This window comes from Lissotriton helveticus, chromosome 12 (assembly GCF_964261635.1).
Source record: "Lissotriton helveticus chromosome 12, aLisHel1.1, whole genome shotgun sequence".
NCBI classification, from domain to species: domain Eukaryota; kingdom Metazoa; phylum Chordata; class Amphibia; order Caudata; family Salamandridae; genus Lissotriton; species Lissotriton helveticus.
Window position 1 is genome coordinate 546,110,449 of NC_136073.1, and position 20,068 is coordinate 546,130,516.

Below are 20,068 nucleotides of genomic sequence, written 5' to 3' on the forward strand. Positions count from 1 at the left end.
CACAGTATCGAACGCGGCACTGAGATCCAAAAGGATCAGTGCCGAGGTCTGTCCTGCATCCAACGCTGTCCAAAGGTGTTCTGTCACCGCCAGAAGCGTCGACTCAGTGCCATGGCCGGGGCGAAAGCCGCTTTGCGAGGGATCTAGAGTGTTGTTAATGGTCAGGTGCTCTGAAAGGATGGAGTCAATATATGCCTCCACGATCTTAGCAGGCCAGGGGAGCAATGAAATTGGCCTGAAGTATGCGCAGGTCCGCCACGCGGTGCTCTCGGTCTTCCCTTCGGGTGTGGAGATTCCGGAGTCGTCCCCACTTGAGGACAGGGTACTGGACGGACATGTTCTGGATAGTACGATTTCGCTTATTTATAAAAAGTTGATCAACTCCAGGTCTGATCTCCTGCTTCGGCTTAGAGAGGTCTGGATTGGTGATGGGCTGGAGCTGGATGATGAGGACTGGCAGGCGGCGATCTCCTCCCCTAAAGAGGTGGCCATCCAGGCGCGCCTTAGATTTGTGCAACTTAAAATCCTACATAGAGTGTATGTGACTGGTCCCCGTTTGGTGCACATGGGCTTTTCTGTGGATGGTTTGTGTCGGCGTGGATGCGGTCTCCTGGGCACCTTTTTCCATATCATTTGGGAGTGCCCTGAGGTAGTGCGATTCTGGACCCGTGTGCACGAGGTGATGAGTGAGGTTACGGGGGTGCGATCGATGCCGGAAGCTAGGAGATGCTTGCTGAATGTATGGGAACCGAACGACTACTCCGTTTCGCAGCTTCGATGGGTGACCTTGGGCAATATGATCGCTAAAAGAGACATTGCGCAACTGTGGGGCGCTCAGGGACCACCCGGGATTCGGCAATGGAAACAAAACATGGACTGGTGCATGTTCAGGGAAAAAACTGTATATATTTCTCGGGGTACCCCCCGAAAATGGGGGAAGATATGGACTCAGTGGAACACTTACCGTGGCGATATATGTTCCCCCCCCTCTCCCTGACCCAGATGTTGCACCTACATCCCCGTAACCCGAGGGTTCCTCCACTTACTACTGTATATTGGATACATTTTGTTCCTTCTGCCCCCCCCCCCCCATGCGAGATTCTTTCTTGATAGACCATACGCTCATTGGTTGACCTTCCCGCTCACACCATGTAATGCAACGTTGTTTATATTGCTGTCTTTTTTTTCTCTTTTTCCTTGCAAATTGTTTGTGTTTGTATTTATAAAATTAATAAAAAGTTTCAAAAAAAAATAAATTGGCCTGAAGTTCAGGTTTTTTGGCATACAAAGATGATTTTTTGGGCAATGGTAACACATTGGCTTGTTTCCATGCTATGGGCAAAACAGCTGAACTGAACGATTTATTGACCACCTGACCAAGAAGAGGAGAGATAATTGCCAGAAATATCCTGAATTGGTCAGGTTTCAGTGGGTCAGTCAGTGAGCCTGACTTGATTTTAGCACAGAGGGCAAGTAAGCGGTTCTGTTGGATCTGAGGAAAAAGCTCTACGGTGGCCATCGTACCATTATTGGTCGGCTCAAGGAAGTCAGTTTGGGCCGTAGGCAAGCTTTTGTAAATGTCTTCCACCTTTTTTGAAAAGAACAAGGCAAGCTCCTCGCATTGCTTACTTGAAGTAATCAATGGACCACCAGCTCCCTTCTGATTTTTGAGGCCTGATACAATGGAGAAGATACTCTTCATGGGATTGGTGCTGTTACTAATTTCCTTGGTGTAAAAAGCCGTGCGTTCAGTATGAATAGCTTTGTGGTAGATCCTTACTGCCTCTCGATAGCGATCTCTAAATAAAGGATCAAAGTCTCTTCTCCAAGCCCTTTCGCATTTTTTACAAATTTTTCGCAGCAGCGCTAATTTTTCGTTGTACCATGGATTCGATTTAGACATACGATTGGGGGACCACTTAGCTAGGATCAGCTTATCCAACGGCAGATTAATCCAATCTGAAAAGGCAGAATTGTCCTTATCAGGGTCCGTCGGCAGCGACGGAACGGAGGACGAAAGATGGACTTGAAATTGATCCCAGTTTAGCTTATGCCATGGGCGTTTAAAAGAGTGGGGGTTGTTCAATTTACGCATAGGTGCAATGCCCTGTATAGACAAAGGGACCAAAAAATGGTCCGACCAAGCCATCGGGCCCAGCCGTTGGACCGTGAGAGACGAAATGTTAGTAAAAACAGGGTCCAACAAGTGACCAGCCGAGTGTGTGGGGCCAGAGACACACTGATCAAGCTGACAAGCCGCTAAATCCGCCATCAAATTGGCCACATCCATATCTAGGTGGTTATCAAAATGTAGATTAAGATCTCCCAGGACAGTAAATTTGGAAGTATTGACCGCCAAAGTACAGACGGTTTCAACAAGCGCTTCCCTGAAAGCTTTGGATGGGCCTGGTGGCTGGTATACCAGTAAACCAGCCATAGTGTAGTTTCTACTTCTCTGGATAGGTTTAGTGACAGTTCTTTCCTTGATCGTGAATGGACACTATTTCCCAGAACGCTCTGTAGGATCAAAAGTGAACTTGGTATTGAAACCTCATACGTTTTCTCATCATGAACAAAGAGACCTGTCCCATGTGAACATTACAGCAGTTCCAGCTCCTGGCCGAATAGTTTGGGATAGTTTCATTTGATGTATTTGATCCCACTGAACTTTTAAAAATACCACATGTATTCGAAATTTCTTTAACCCCTACCGCGTTTTCCCGCTGTGCGCTGAAAAAAAATGGCTTGTTTATGACAAAGCCAGCTCGTCATCCGCGTAGCGCAGGTAACGCCCATGACGAGCTGCCTTTGTCATCAGCGCCGAAGGGGTTAAATGATATCATCACCTCAAGTATATATTCTGATAATTGGGATTTTGAAATTGTTAATAATATGTTGTCTGGTTTAGAACTGTCTGCAGCTTTTTCAAAAAATTAAATGTTTGATGGCTCATCTGATTTTGATACCATGTATTGTTACCAACATTATGGTCATCACTTTCTGCATAAAACAAGTGCACCACGTAATGTTTTCACATACCACCAATGGGAATATTGCCCAACACTACCGAAAGGTAGTTCACAAAGGTTTGCTGATTTTTCTGGGTTTCATACATCACATACACACTCATATTATTATAAATTTGCACCTACATCTGCAAAGAAAAATATGCTCACTAACACAAAACCGATATATTCAGCGTCCTACATTGCCCAACTGTCTGAACAGGGGTTCTACTTATGGAAAGACACCATTGACATAAAATCTATCCGGGGTACTAACGAATGGCAGGTTCAGGGAACTGAGGCACTATTTAGAGCATGTCTTATACCACAACAGATGATTTTCCTGAACAACACTGAGAAACAGACTTCCTGTCTTGGGTAAACCAAGATTAAGGACCTAGACACACCTTGTATTCCCTCTCTAACACACTTTGAGAGATGGCAAAATTATACAGAAAAGGGTGGGGGAGCACTCTATGACATCATGCACAAAGTTTCAAACAATTCAACAGACCCCATTTGGAAGGGATGGTTAGTTTGGCCTATCAACGCAAATAGGTCTCAGTCAAGATTCAAGGGTGCCACGGAAGGGTTTAGTATCCGGGGGCCCGACTCACGCAATGTACGAGAACATCCGGGGGTGGTGACATCATACAGGATTAAAAGTTATGCCTAGATTGGCTAAGCACCTCAACACTGTCACAGGTGTAGCAATACTTGTCCCCACTGTCAGATAACATGGATCTCAGGGATTTTTTACTACGTCCCCGAAAGCCACGTCAGAAACGCTTCTTATATGCTGTTTATAATGAAATTTGGAAAATCTCTCAACAGGAAGCTGCAGAGAGATTCAGTGAAATTGACAAAATTAACTTTGTAAAGGCTTTGGTTAACAATGTATGACCACACTGACATTCAGAATGTATTCACTGGGCAACATTGTATCTTCTGCTATAGATATGATGGAACAAGATCTGTCCATCTTACAACATGGGCAATCACAGTTACGTCCTATTGTGTTATTAAGGATACTACAATCACTGCGCTCTGGTTATGTGTCCTGGCGACATATCAACACTATGTCTCTGTTCTCTGCATATAATTTGACTGAAAAGCAGACAACAATGGCACAAAGGGATGCGAAATATACAATGCTGCGCATTAAAAAATTAGACCAATTACCTTTCACTGAGGCAGAGTCACCGTCCACACAATGATTAATTCATGGCCATATAACATTACCACTAACAAATTTCCAGTTTCAGTATTGCCCAGACCACCACCATGTAGGCAGGTATGAAGCAATGGGTAGGGAATTCATCTATGAATCTTGGGAATTACTGAATAAATGTAAATGCAGGGACACTGAAGTGTTTTTCAGCAGTACAGACTGCGAGAATTCTTTGAGGGGATCTCACATTTACCAAGATATTATGCTTCACGGGGCTTGTAATGGTTCAGTAGCTAACTTATCCTGTAATTTAAAAGGCTCCCCAGCTGCCGTGATTAATCCAGTTTTCAGGTTGCGCTCGAATGGGAGTTACTTAATGCTGAATGATCAAGGTTGTTGTGGGATGCTTCCAGGCATCGCATATCGTCACTAAGTTCCAGGGTTACTTATTGTATGCAAGTAGTACTGCTGCCAGCGACCCACACATTCAGGGAGGCACCGTTATGGCCTTCGTTGAATGTTTCCTTTATATGGTTTGATACTTTGAGCCGAATGAAAGCCATGCTTTTACAGAAAAATGTGCCCTTGACCTCAGCCCGAAATACTTTTTATCTCTAGGTTGCAAGGTCTTCAGCTGAGATACAGGCACTAGTACAAACTAACTGCCCTTTCCATTTCAGAGAAATGGTACAGCGCATCTTTAAAAAAAAAAAAAAAAAAAAAAAAAAACTTTGTTACATTTTTCACACAATAACGGAGTGGTCGTACATAGAGCTTAACAACATATCGCCATCCAGCATGCTTCCAGTTTGCCTCTGAGTCCTAGACACACATCGTAATTATGTATTTATTTATGACACTGCTGGATACCTAGCATCCTACATTGCCAGGGTGTTGCACAATTACCAACTTTACATTTCGCCACTGCTGTCAGATCCATTGACCTGACCATTTCCATTTCCCGTTGGGTTTAACAACTCCCTGCATAACTCTCTCCAGATTGCAATGTCCTCCTCTAACTTCTCATCCTTCCGGAAGGTTTTCATATGCAGTTCTTCTGTAAGAGACCATTCTCCCACATCCCTTATCCAGCTTTGAAATGTTGGGGCCCGTACACTCATCCAGCATATAGCCACCCTCCGTTTGGCTAATACCAGAGATAATTGTAGCAATGAATTGACCATTTTCCGTTTCTTGGGTTGAGGGGCCAGCCCCAGGAGACACTATCCTGGTTTGGCATCTACTAAAGTCCCCACCCCTACACGGATCCTCGATACTACATTGATCCAGTACTGCTGTACCTCTGGACATTCCTCCTCCCCGGTGGAATAAACAGACATATTTGTAACTTAGAATAGGCATTCACTTCTCTACTCCTTCAAAAAGAACTGAAGTAACTGCCACTGGCTGCGCATCATGGGATACTGGCGGTCTCTGGAGACTTTTAATGGCACAGCTTCTATTTTCAGACATATAACGGCATCCTATGGGGCTTTTCTGTCCAACCCTTTCATCTCTATCATGAAAAAAGGTGTTTTATAAAGGGGAGTTTTCTCTGTGTATGAAACTCCATAAAGTTGCAAAATTTAAGTTTGCTGGCTATCTTTTTTCACTTCAAGATGAAGTACTGGCCAGTGTAGCCTAGTTAATTAGGCTGCATTATTGTCTTTCTATCTCTTTTTTTTTATATATTTATTGATTTTTTGGCAGTGGAACATTGCATAGTGGGGAATACAGGCAATACATAGAAACATCATAATACATTAACTCATTAGACAGAGAGAGAGATAAAAAAAAATTGTAACTTAAAATTTGATACAGGAATAGTCATATTTAAATCCAGTTTGAAATCGGTGACCATAATTTATGGCCAAAAATCTTTCTTTTCTGGCCTTTAAGTTTGTAAACAGCATTTTCTAATCGATAGATACTGAGCAGCTTAGATTGGCAATGGTGAAATATCGGAGGCTCGGCGTCTAACCATCGTGATGTTATACAGAATCTATATGCAGACATAGCCAGAAATAAAAAACCCTCTTCTTCAGAAGTCCTATTCCCTATCTGTTCAGCTTGAATTCCGAAAATGACTAATTCAGGTGACAGAACAACATTTGATTCGACAATCAGATTTAAAAAATCTTGTACTTTTGTTACAAATTGAATTAATTTCTGACAATGAGAAAACATGTGGATCGAGTCTGCAGCAAAGAGGCCACATCGACTGCAAGAAGTAGCCTTCTGTGCGTTCCATTTAGACAGTTTTAAAGGTGTGTAATAAAGATCAAAAATGGACATAAAGTGCTGACTTTTGAATGATCAGTTGAATATGACCTTACAGCCAACCTCTAAAGACCTAACAATATCCACCTTCTCGATACCCAGACTTCTTTGCCATTTATCTACATAAAAATCTATGTTGTCTTCAATTCTGCTTAGCATCATTTGGTATATTGTACCGATTCGCTCTTTTTTTCTGCAACTTTCAATCACATCTATTTTATTCATAGATTCTGTATTTAATAGATTCTTTGATTCTAAAAAACTACGAATTTGCAGAAATTTAAAAAAGTCACCTCTAATGAGTCCATATTTATTCTGTAGTTCGGCAAATGAAACCAGTTGTTTATCTTGATACAAAGACCCTAATGAGCAAATGTTCAAATTATTCCATCTGTACATGACGGTATCACTGAAAATCCCAGGTAATAAGGGATTCTTCAGTAGAGGCGTATAATAGCTCAAGTTGGACAGAAAATGAAATTTCTTATTGATTTGTTTCCAAATTTGAAACGCCGACACCATAACTTTGAACTTTGTTTTTTTGTAATAACTTGGTTCTAAGATCCTGAAAAAACATTGTCGGGCTTCAGATCCGAGTAGCATTTCATAGATTGATGGCTGCATTGTCTTTCTATCTCTTAAGTGTCTTTTCAGGCCTTCCTGAAGAAAGGCGAAAAATATCCACTTAGGAAGATAAATCTAAAAAAGTCCTCCAAGGTCTCAGCACATGGTCGGGACTATTCAAGTGCTTATGACTATATAAGGAAATTTCCTACAAGAGAACCTATGTTTGGTCTCTTTTACAAAACAATAGGGAAATGTTATAAAAATGAAACGGGCTTAGGCCTATATTTTTAGTTTATGTTAACCGTGCATTGCTATTTTGATATAGCAGAGACTCTCATCTTGACAACAAGGAATGATTCAAGCATGTGAATCTATGAGAGATTCCAATACTGGATAACCATAGTTACAGGGAAGTAACTTATTTTCTTATCCCATTGTGCCGAATTAATGTACACTTAATGTATCATCACATTTCGAACCAGACTGAAGCTTGAAAAGAGCATTCATAAAGGGAGAACTCTGTGTGCAGTGGTAGCCACCAGAATAGCAATTTATGATGTACTTTTCAGATGGAAAATGTTTTTTGAAGACCCGTATAACATAATAGATGAGGATAAACAGGCACGAGCATATGTCAAAACTGTGTTATAGTCAGTGTGCCTTACCAGACTTTTTGGCTGTGTTCTGCACTCCTCCTGCTACCGTTCCTGCTCCAGGACTCCCAGGCGAGCCCGTTTTTTTACTCAACAGACTGTTAAAGAAACTTGCCAACACACCTTCACTTGCAGCTGCATCTGGAAATATCACCCAAAAGCTTAATCAGATATGATTTCCTGACAAAGGTAAAATTACCATGCATGTACCATTTTCTTTTACTCCTCACATTAAAGAAATTTAGCACCATTAACTGAGTGTGCATTTAAACCCCATATTAAACAGTGTGGGTCACTTCATTATGAATTAGGTTTCATGCCACTGTCTTTGCATTCAACCTACCCACTTAAGCATTTACAGACAGCTGAAGACTTGCTTAATCAGTGTAATAACATGATTGTAGGTGACTAACACCAGACCTTTATGTTCCAAATAATATGCTAATTAAAACTGAAGTTCTCAATTTTATGTAACTAGTAAATGCCCCCAATTGTGAAAGTTGAAAAGCTACTTGACCTGGTTCTTTATTTAAGAAGACAGCTTTGGGTTCAACAACTATGCTATTGAGTGGTTGGACTGGATCTATGCAATTTCAATTAACTATTTTCCAAGTGGAAAAAATGCATTCAGTAATAAGTAATCTAATATATTTTCCTGCATTGACAATATAAAAAAAAAAATAGTGGTGGAGAGACTGATTTAAAAGTACTTCATTTTCATCCTGGTCTTTCAGTTTCGAAATCAGCCACTGTAATTCTTAATTCTCCAGCATCCACGCACTACACTGGCAAGTAATCACTCTCACCCTGTTCATACACTCGCCTGTCTAAGTGTCCACAAAGCCCTGCTCACAGATCCACTTCACCACGACTTGATTATGTTTCATAATCTTTACTGGCAAAACACAAGGAGTCATTTGATTTAGTTCTAAGACAAAGCTCCTCTGCACTCTTAAAATTGGGGAGTGACCATACTATTATCCCAGTTCGGAAAAATAACACCTCATAATGCAAACATATGATGTCAACTAAGAGCCAGGAAAAGGAGGGGGTTGGGCGTTAAAGGAAAAGGGAAGAAAATTATCCCATAAGAACGAAAAATTATTCTAAATCCCAGACCAAATCCCCATTATCCCCTGTCACTAACAGGGCAGTGGCTAATGGCCAGCAACAAAGAGTCTAATATCTTCAGAACCAGGCTCTGCATTCAACCAGTATCAGCCATGCAATCCCCGATGAACACCACAACCAGAAATGTCTCTGCTGCCTATACCCTAGTAAGAATATGTACTTTGACTTTCTTTTTCAACTAAACCTGGCGTAGTGCCACAAGAATGATTCGACATGGAGTGGCTAGAAATATTTTTCTGCTTTAGTTTTTGTCTTTTTAATTGTGTGTGTTTACTATTGCCAGAGAGCAGAAATAATTTACTCCCCTTTATGCTTGCATCCTTACTAATCCCTATACTGCATAGCACTGCCTCTCTCGCACTGGAATTGTCCAGTATTAATATCACAGTTCCCTTTATTTCTGTATGTGCGGCTGAATTTTGCATCTTAAGGCTTTACACACGCTCTCCTGAACAAGCAAATTAGTGGGGAGGACCTCCTTGTCAAGGAATTTCAGGACTGCTTCCTGGAGGGAGGACCACATTTTCAATATAAGAACTCTAAATACTGATACTTTAGTTTACCTGGTTTTGTCCTACCATCTAAGCACCCAGTCACACCATGGATGCCACTGTACAATCACATACATTCTGCTTCAAAAGCAACTCAGTCAACAAATTTGACAGTGTGGCTTTTATACATCTATTTTGATTGATGTACAGGCAAATATGTTGCAAAAAGACATATGTCCATAGTAGTAATTCATCTATAGAAGTAACTTTCCCCTCAACGTGATTTGCTATCTAGTGTAATTCAGGAAGAAATCTTCCATTACTCTGGATTGGGAGGTTAAAATCACCTATGCCTCTCTTGTGCTTGCTTTTGTTAGCTTTCGCAGTAACTTTACCAGGGTCTGTTCATGAAGGACTTTGGTTACGCTCTCAGGATGCTTCCATCACTTTGGATTTGGTGCTTACATGGGCCCAGTTTACTCACTGACCAGTCATAATGTGGAGAACTGGGGGCAGGTCCACCAACAGGCCATCTCCTGGTCCTCCAGGCATCTCTCAGACACTCCCATCACCACTGCACTGCTGTAAGTCAAAGAACTGACACAGGCAGTTCCATACTTTGGACCTGCACACCTATTGAAAACATACTCTTGCCCTGGCTATTTCACATCACCAACCTCTGCACCACAAACCATCAATAGAAGCGCTCTCCATACATCCGTCCATCGATAAAAAGCAGGCAGTTTCATCCTGAATTAAGCTGCCAGCAGCCAACGCGTATTTATATAGCACTTCATACTACTGTTTCTAAGCATTTTAATTAACAGATTTATTACTAAAAATATGAAACGCTACCCAATTTTCTGACCATAGTTTTAAAAGTACAGTTTGCCTTGCAAGGAGTTAAACTTGTTTAGTAGTGGACATTCAACTCAAGGAGCCACCATGCCTGTACATTCAGAAACTCAAACCTTTCCCGACCCTGAATATCAACTCCCCACTCCATCTACCAGTCCCACCTGACTCCCTCTAAATTTGTAGGTGCTCTCATCGCTCAACCATAATCACAACAATCTCTTTGCTGGTTCCTAAAGTTCTGTCCACCTCTCCAAGCACCTAAATAACTTGAGTAGACCAATCTCTCATTAAGGTGGAGGAAAAGCTACTTCTTTCTGATCATGGACCTCCACCTTCACTTAATTCTTGAACACAGCACATCACCACCTAAAAGTGAGATTCAGAATTATTATAAAGTACATTTTCCTTTATAATCAAGTGACCTGCCTTGATACCGATGATTAATAACTAAGATGGCAAGCAGTCATGACCAATAATGTGCAGCAGGGCCAGGGCTGGCACACACAATAAATGTCTCTTCCACCCACACTCGCACACCCCCATCCGTATGCACACTCATTCACAAACATGCATCCATCCATACACCCACCATTTACAAGCACATACACATGCACACACTCACTCACAGTGCACACATGGACATACAGGTATGTTATTCATATCCGGAATGCTGCTGTGGGCTCAACAGAAAGAGACACATAAAAAAAAAATATCAGGTGGAAAAAACGATACAAAGATGTGTCGCCATATTGCAATCCTTAAGGAAATGGTGACAGTCAGGGAACTACATGTCCCATGAGGCTGTGCACTGCCTCTTATGATTTCCGATTGGAGATAAGAAAGGGCAGGGATATAAAAAGCCCTCTGATGCAGATTATTCAAGGATTTCAGCATGTCCCACTGCTTTGATTTTTATTAGTGGTATTGGTGCGGTAAGGGTGCTTCAGCATCAATCGGTTTCTGCTGGCCGCCTTGTTTGTCCAGTGCGGTTGTCTTTATATTGCCTCTGCAGCTTGCTTATTTTTTAATCTACTATTGTCTTTCTCTGCACGTTTTCTGTGTGAGGAGTCTTTAGTGTTTTGTCTGAGACACTCTAAACTGTTCCATTTGTTGTGGATGAGCTCTGCAGATACCTTTCTCTTGACATTTCTTGGGCTTCTACGAGTAAACTACTTTGTCTGTTCTTATCTCAAGAAAGTATTTTTGGGTGTTACGACCATTTGGAGGAACATATTCTGCACTGAAAAATGATAAATCGTTTAAACACTACGTATTTCATGCACATGCCATGAGGATTTCAACAGCATATTGTCCTTAGAAGAGAAAACTCCTTTTGCTTTATGTTTGTGCTTATGGAGGATTACGGAGCTTAAGGAAAGAAGGATAATTATGATGTTTTCATATTTGCCATTTAACAGTGGGTGTTTCATAGAGTGCAGTGTCATTCTCTTACCCGTTGAAGTCTGGTGTATACATATTTATCGTGGGTATAACAGTTGTATTATGTAAAATATACATGTGACAAGACACTGTTGCTATATATATAAATATATATATATATATATATATGAAGGAGGTGTGTCTTATAAATTTTATAATCTTCATTCCTTGCATAAGTGACCTCCATTCATATTGATAAGGACAGAAGTTCATGTCCTACGCATTCACATAATCACAGATGTTAATTTCCTTTACAGGTAGTTCATATGAGGGGGGAAGAATTGGGCATTTATTGGTTCCCAGGTGTGGCAATGAGTGTTGATGATATTTTTTTCTCTTTGATCTCCTTCCCTACTGCTCCCATCCTTTCCTTCCCTCGTTTGACCATCGCAATATTCTGTGCTGTTCTAGCAAACAGATTTGAGGCTGTCAAGAGTTGGACCCATTTTGAGCAACGAGATGACCCTGAGGTATCATCTGTCCGACAGTTTGAAAAATGAACAGCATAAAGATTTAGTGCAGCCAACAACGTTGTACACACAAACAAAAATGTCTCCCAAGCAGTGAAATAATGTGTGAGTACATAAAACAACTAAGTAGGTTAAATGGTCTTTCAGCTGGCGCTTACTGGTCTTTTTATTTTTTAGTCAATGTCAATGAAAGTATGACATAAAACACTGGAAATCTAACGCTTCCTTTAAGATCACAGTGGGAAATCTCACTGCTGTAGACAGCTTGTACAGTTTAGCAGTCAATACAGTAAATAATAGTTTGCAAAGTAAACCAAAGTTGGATAACATTTGTTTTGCTGATTGGAGAGGATTAGATTGAATGGACCGATGTTTCCATTGAGTGGGATATTGTTTCTCATTCAAAGGAAACACTTATATTTTGTGCATCCAACACAGATTCCAGACCTTAAATATTCTTGGCAATGATGTTGACCTACCATGGGTTACGTAAATCCAGGTATTTAACCCGTTTGCCGCGGCTTCGCAGCAGTACGGTACTTCCGCAAAACGGGCGGGGACGCGTCGGCCGTTGGACGTGCGCAGCACTATGAAGGTAGTGCTCGCGACCAACGGCCGACGGCAGCACTTAAGGGGTTAAAGATAGTTGGAGATTAAACAAGTTACTTACCTGGGACTCCTGTTCTCCAACATTGGTATCTTTTATAGATTCACCTGCTTGAATCATTCCCTGTCGTCGGGTTGGGGATTCCCAGTAAATTAAAATCGCAGTATACAGTGTAAAATAAACAGCATACAGTATATAATGTACAATGACTATGGGTCTGAAACGACATAGTATGTTCACCTCATTTGAGAAAAAAAAAAACTTCAGCCATTGAGGTGGAAGCATAAGATCTCCTATTCTTCCTAAAGGGCACCAGGGCTCAGATTTCAAAACCGAAGTGTGAGAACAAATATGATGAGCCTCTGACCGGGGAGGAGGGATGATCGCATGTGAATATATAAAAGATACCAATGTTGGACAACTGGAGTTACAGGTAAGTAACTAATTTATTCCCCAATGTTGGATTTTGTTTTTATATATTTAGATACCTGAATCAGAATAATAAGCAGTATACATTATTAAACACAACAAAGAGGGAACCAGGCTCACCTTTCAGTGAAACTGGTTTCACAGGACTGTCTATCCCACAACTGCATTAACGTCTGCGTCCACATCTAGGCAGTAATTCTTTGTGAATGTGTGCCTGCTCCTCCAAGTGGCTGAACGGCAGATGTCATTCAAAGGCATCCCAGCATAGAGTGCTGCAGTTGAAGCAATGCTCCTGGTAGAATGTGCCCTCACTTTTCCATGGAGAGGACACTTGGCTTTGGCATGACAGAAAGCAAAACGGGTTGAGAGCCAACGAGCTATCCCCTATTTGGACAGGGCTGGACCTTTTCACGGTAGACCAAATGATACAAATAGCTGGTCTGATGTGAATGTTCTTTGTTTTGTCTATATAGAATTTGATACATCTAAGCAAGTCTAGAGAATGTAATGATCTTTCTGCTGTTGAAGATGCATTGGGAAAGAAGGATCTAAGAACGACAATGGAAGTCAATGGGTCCCTTAGGAATGAATTTAGGATTGGTTCAGAGTATCACTTTTTCCATTGTGAATGAAGTTTTCAGATGATGAATGCCGGAATTTCTCCAACTCTCCAAGCAGTTGCCAGAGTCAGGAGTAGCTCTGTTTTCCAAGTCTGCTCTCTGTATAGGCTCAAAAGGAGGTAACACCAGATGGCTGAGGACTGTATTACGCTCACCATGAACTGGAGGATGTCGAAGTGATGGAAATGCTCTGCAGAGCCCTAAACTGTTTAATGATCCTTTGGGAATACAGAGTAGAAGTCGAAGTGTCATTTCTTCTGAATTTCAAGATTGCAGCCAGGTAGACCCTGACTGAAGAATATTTGAGACCACTCTTTGCCAACCTTAACAAATATGGAAGGATCTGAGAAGGCTTTATCTTAAGTGAATGACCATTATTACTGCATCAGACACAGAAAAGCTTCCATTTAGCATTGTACGTCTCGCTAGTGGCTGGAGCTTGAGCCTGCACCAGAATCTGTTTACACTCCTGCAATGGAGCCAAATGGCCAAATTCTAGGTAGTCGGGTACCATGCTGTCAAATTCAAGACACTTGGGATTGTGGTGAAGAGTCTCTCCATGATTTCTGGACAATATCATGGGATGCATCTTTAAAGGAACTGCTGGACGTGCTGCTAACCACAGTAGCTTGCTGTACCAGTACTGGCAAGGACACACTGGGGCAATGAGGATCAGAATGCAATGGTCTATTTTCACCTTCAACACCCCGGAGATCAGGGAAAAAGGAGGAAAGGCATAGGCAAATATCTTGGACCAACTGATCAAAAGAGCATTGCCCATCGTCCCTGGACGCCAAAAACTGCTTGCGAAGCATAGGCATTTCCTGTGGTTCGGAGGTGCAAATAGATCAATTGTGGGGTGACCCCACTGAATTAAACTGTAATCCACCTGTTTCTGTTATAGTTCCCACTCATGACAATCCAACAATTGCAGACTGAGTAAATCTGCTTACTCGTTCTGACAGCCTGGCAGATTTTCCACTCCAATATATATCCTGTGAGAAATATTCCAGTTCCACTCAGCTAAGCTTTTTCTGAAAGGATCTTGGACCGTGCTGAGCCTTGCTTGGCTAGGTACAACATTGATGTTGTGTTGTCTGTTCTGACTAGGACTGGTTGACCAGCCAATCTGGGGAGGAACGCTTCTAAATCTAGTCTTATGGTGCGGAGGTCTGAAACATTGATGTGGAACCTCTTCTCTGCATTTGACCAGAGGCCTTGGATTGAAAGCTCTTGCAAGTCAGCTCCCCGTCCGTCCATGGACCCACTGGCAGGAAAGAAAGACCTGCTTTTAGGTTTACTGGCATCCTCTGCCAAATTAAAGTTTGTTTCAAGTGCCTTGTGACACAGACCATATCTTCCCATGAGCCGTCTACCTGTTTCTACTGCAAATTCAGATCTTGCTGAACAGGCCTCATACAAAGCCTGCAACATGGAATGGACCTATATGTGATGCCATCAGGCCTGTCAGGGACGTTGTATTGCCTCACTGTAATTGATTGTATTCCAGCAATAGTCTTTGCCACCGTCTGTAACTTTCTCACTCTTTCGGTCTATGAAAAGGCTATTCCCAACGGAATATTGCTCACAGAAATTGGATCTTTGTTTGGGGTCCACCAATAACCTCTCCCTGCTCAAAGTGAGACCTAATATCCGGAACAGATTGAGGCAAGCATTTGTGGAAGCTTTTGCTCTTTCCCTGGATGGCGCTTTGACTAACCAGTCGTTCCACATAGAGGAACAACTGGTGACCTTTTCTCCTGAGAAAGCGGCACCTGATGCGAGCCATTTGGTGAATATTCTGGGTGCTGATTTGAGTTCAAAAGGCAGCACCTTGAATTGGTAGTGCTGACCAACTACTGAGAATCAAAGGTACTTTTATGGTTTTCAATGAAGGGATATGTGGAAGTATGCATCCCAAAGGTCCAGGGAGGTAAAAAAAAAAATTGTCTTCCTGCATCATCAGGAGGCCTTTTAGCAAAGTAAGCATGCGAAATGTCTGTTTTCTTTAGAAACTTGTTCAGATCTCTCAGATCCAGTATTGGTCTCCATTGACCGGTCTTGTTTTTGATTAGGAAGAACCTGGAATAAACTCATTGATTCCTTTGCAATTTGGGGACAATCTCTACGGCTCCTTGTAAGAAAGTGCCCTCTTTTTGCATGGTTACCCCCACTTTTTGTCAAACTGTTGATGTACTATGACTGAGCGTACCCTGGGTTCCTGCCAACCAGGTACCCAGTGCTTATGTTCTTTCCCTAACCGGCATTGATTCAAAACTCAATTGGCTCTCCTTGGCCACATGTAAGTCCCTTGTAAATGGTAACATAGCTACCAAGGGCACTGTGGCCAGGGAAGGCCTCCAACGGCTGCAACACTTACTCTGCCACCCTTAGAGGTCCTGTACCTTTACACACACACACACACACACTGCCATTGCAGGCTGTGTGTTTTGGTGCGGAACAAAGTGAAGTCAACATGGCACACATCTCTGTGTGCCATGCCTACAACCCACTGCCCTGGCATAGGTACGCCAACCCTCTAGCTGGGTGCATTATACCAGAAATGAGGGTACAGGTGCATGAGCCCTACACCCTTACAGTGTCTAAACCAATTCTTAGACATCGTAAGTGCAGTATTGCCATTAAGAGCATATGCTGCTGGGAGTTTGTCATTTCAAACTCCACAGCACCATGTATTTACTGAAAACTGGGAAGTTTGGTATCAAACGTCTCAGCACATTAAACTCACACTGATGCCAGCGTGGGATTTAATGAAAAATGCACTCAAAGGGCATCTTAGAGATGCCCCCTGAAAAAAGACCTAAATCTAGTGTCCTGGCTGAGAGGCTGCTCACCAGCTACCACCATCAAACATGTTTCTGGACCCCTGGGTCGAGCCTGCTGCTCTTAGGGATCCCCAGGATGGGCAGGGTCCACGAAGGGAACGCGTCAAAAACTTGCCGCATTTGTGAGGTACCCCAGCCATTTGCTGCTTCCAGCAACTGGCCCCCACCGGTCCTCACCCCCACTTTGGGTGGGAGAATCCGCGGGAAAACCAAGTGAGGAAGGGAAGTGTGCCCACCTTTGCCAACCACACCCCTCAGGTGGGGGAGGCGAGGTGAAGCACAGCTCTTAGTCCCCGCCAGTTGCTGTACCCACTCTTTGGTTGGCTCAGAGTGGTGGCGAGCGCGCAGGAGAGTGGGAGAAAGGAGAGCGAGAGCCCAAGGCAATAGCGGCGGCAGTAGAGCGATGGGATCCCCTCTGAGGGTGTGTATCACTTACAACGCAACTTTTACGTCGTAATGCTGTTACAACGCAGCTATTACAACGCAGGATCCATTACATCGGATGCCATTACAACGCATGGCATTACATAGCAGATGGTATTACAACGCATACCATTACATCGTAAGTATTGGTAAGTATATAATTTTTATTTATTTTATTTAATATTATATAATTGATTTAATTATTATTAATTATAAATAAAAATAAATAAAAATATTTATTTATGTTTTTAAATATTATAAATTAAAATTAATAAATTAAGTAATTTTTTAAATAAGTATGAGTATAGGAGTATATGTTTTGGGGTACTGAGGTATATGTTTTGGGGTGTTTGGGTATTTTTAGGTTTTAGGACAGGGTTTGGGTTTTGGGGTACAGGGGTGTTTTTAGGTTTTAGGGTTTTGGGGTACAGGGGTGTTTTTAGGTTTCAGGGTAGGGTTTGGGTTTTGGGGTACAGGGGTGTTTTTAGGTTTCAGGGTAGGGTTTGGGTTTTGGGGTACAGGGGTGTTTTTAGGTTTCAGGGTAGGGTTTGGGTTTTGGGGTACAGGGGTGTTTTTAGGTTTCAGGGTAGGGTTTGGGTTTTGGGGTACAGGGGTGTTTTAGGTTTCAAGGTAGGGTTCGGGTTTTGGGGTACAGGGGTGTTTTTAGGTTTCAAGGTAGGGTTCGGGTTTTGGGGTACAGGGGTGTTTTTAGGTTTCAGGGTAGGGTTTGGGTTTTGGGGTACAGGGGTGTTTTTAGGTTTCAGGGTAGGGTTTGGGTTTTGGGGTACAGGGGTGTTTTTAGGTTACAGGGGTGTTTTTAGGTTTCAGGGTAGGGTTTGGGTTTTGGGGTACAGGGGTGTTTTTAGGTTGCAGGGTTTGGGTTTTGGGGTACAGGGGTGTTTTTAGGTTAAATTAAATTAATTATATTATATTAATTACATTTCTTAATTAAAATAATTAAATTAAATACATTATTTTAAATAATTTAATTTAATTACAATCAAAAAAATATTTAAATTAAATTAATTTAATTATATTAATTAAATAAAATTAATTACAATTTTTATTAAAATTAATTTAAATAAATAGATTTAAATTTATTAAATAAAAATAATTACTATTTTAAAATGTATTTTAATTAAATTAATTAAATTAAATTAATTAAATTAACTTAATTACATTTTTTTTTAAAAAGGTATACTTACCTATACTTACGATGTAATGCCATGCGTTGTAATAGCATCTGCTATGTAATGCCATGCGTTGTAATGGCATCCGATGTAATGGATCCTGCGTTGTAAAAATTCCGATGTAACGGAATGCGTTGTTATAAACAGCGTTGTAGTGACACCAATCCCCTCTGAGGTACGGAGGTATACTGTAGAAACGATGCAGTTGACCTGCCGGGAGACAGAATGAGAAGACTGTCTATATAGACGGGGTGGGTATGTCTTGGCTAGAATCGTTGAGGAGGTACGTGAGGAGGTGTGACAAGGCCTAAGGGGTTGCTGTTGGACAACAAAGTGGCGTTGAGCGAAGATGACAAGCGGGCCTGGTGAGAAAAACAAGGCCCAATATAGACTGGTCTTCTGTGAAAATGGGGAGGAGCAGGGCAAAGGGAACTGCATTGGATACCTCATCAATGATGAACGGTTTACCCGGGTGGATGTGAAGTTCGTTTAGAGATCTAGTGTGGAACCAGTTGTGGACAGAGTTCCTTTTTATTAAAGGAGAGTCTTGCCAGCTCTGTCGAGTGTAGTTGTAGTACTCCGAGTGGGAGGTGGACCTAGTAACGTTGCCATTGTGCTAATCAACGCAAGGTGCATTGTTGAATCCATTTGTGGAGGCCTCGGGTCTGGATAGTCGTTCAGTACGGCTGGATTTTATTCTACATTCTAGTTCTGAACGCCCCTCGCCTGGAGCAGGGTTGTCCAGAAGTGATGGAGCTATCTCATTTTGATTATTTCCTTCCAGCTATGCAGCCCTTTCGTCGTAAACCTTCCCAGTAGTTCCGAAGGCCTCATCTGGACATACTTCCATTTATTTGGCTGCTCATCTGGAATATTCATTTTTCCAGGGCTTTCAGCTTGAGTATTATTGTAGATAACCTTCCCAGAGTATTGTGCAGCGTTTCTTGTTCTTTTAGGTCCCCCGCCCGTAAAGTATAATGTAGTTCTACCGGGCCTAAAGAGTTGCTTCCTCTTAAGGTGGATTTCTCGCCTTGCGAGTTTTGTCTATGTCTATCCGGCTGCTCACCTGGAGAGTACTGACCGCTTCTGCTAGGCCTGTGGTCGTGTTTGCTCCTGACATGACATGCTGCTTTTTCTTCCAGGCCTGTAATCTGTATTTATTTCTGCAGTACCTACTTCTAGATTTTCAGACTCTGAAAGTTTTGCACCGCGGGTATTTTCTCAGCCAGTCTTGCAAGCTTCAACAGAAATATTGTCCCGTAGCTCAGTTCTGTCTGTCACAGTGTTTTCGGTTTCCTAAGGCCCGCAACCGGCAATGTGGTCTCTTAGTTTTCACACAGTACAGAGGGTTGATACCTTTGTCATGCCTGTTCGTTATAGCCACACTCGCCATAGTTATGCGGCTTTGCCAAGACAGCTTTACAAAATTGGAGTACCGAATTATGTGGCCAATTTGACTAAAGTGCGCGGATAAGAAAGACCAATTATGTGGCTTATAATTCCGTTAAAGGAACTCTTAGAACCGCATGGTATTTTTACATTCTTTTTAAGTTTAAATGCCGTTGAGTGAATAGCGTTGATGCTAATAGTGAACACATTACAAAGAATGGCTGAACTGGACGTGAAACATTTTTTAACTTTGCTTTTTATTCTCGAAACAAATATTTTGTCAATTTATGCAGCAGATAATGGATTATTTAGTGCGTGCTGGACACGGACTACACAGGACCACTGATGCACAATGATGCTTTTCCAGTAGACTCTGAGTATAGTGTTACGTTTCGGTGGCTCTTCCCTCAGTGGAGGTGTCTGATGTCATTTCTTACTGCCTCTCGCCATAGATGTTTCCTCATTTAACTTGATTGAGGTCGTTTTACCTCCTTCAAT

The 20,068-nt window shown here is 41.9% G+C and overlaps 1 protein-coding gene across 2 annotated transcripts in view; it reads right to left on the reverse strand.

Annotated features, from left to right (window-relative positions):
• The window catches only part of DYNC1LI2 (dynein cytoplasmic 1 light intermediate chain 2), a 424,537-nt gene that overhangs the window by 51,782 nt on the left and 352,687 nt on the right, over positions 1–20,068 (reverse strand). For both annotated transcript variants that reach the window (XM_078669984.1, XM_078669985.1), the window contains exon 12: positions 7,689–7,817. In XM_078669984.1, the coding sequence (XP_078526110.1) occupies positions 7,689–7,817 (129 nt within the window). The remainder of the gene's footprint in view (positions 1–7,688; positions 7,818–20,068) is intronic.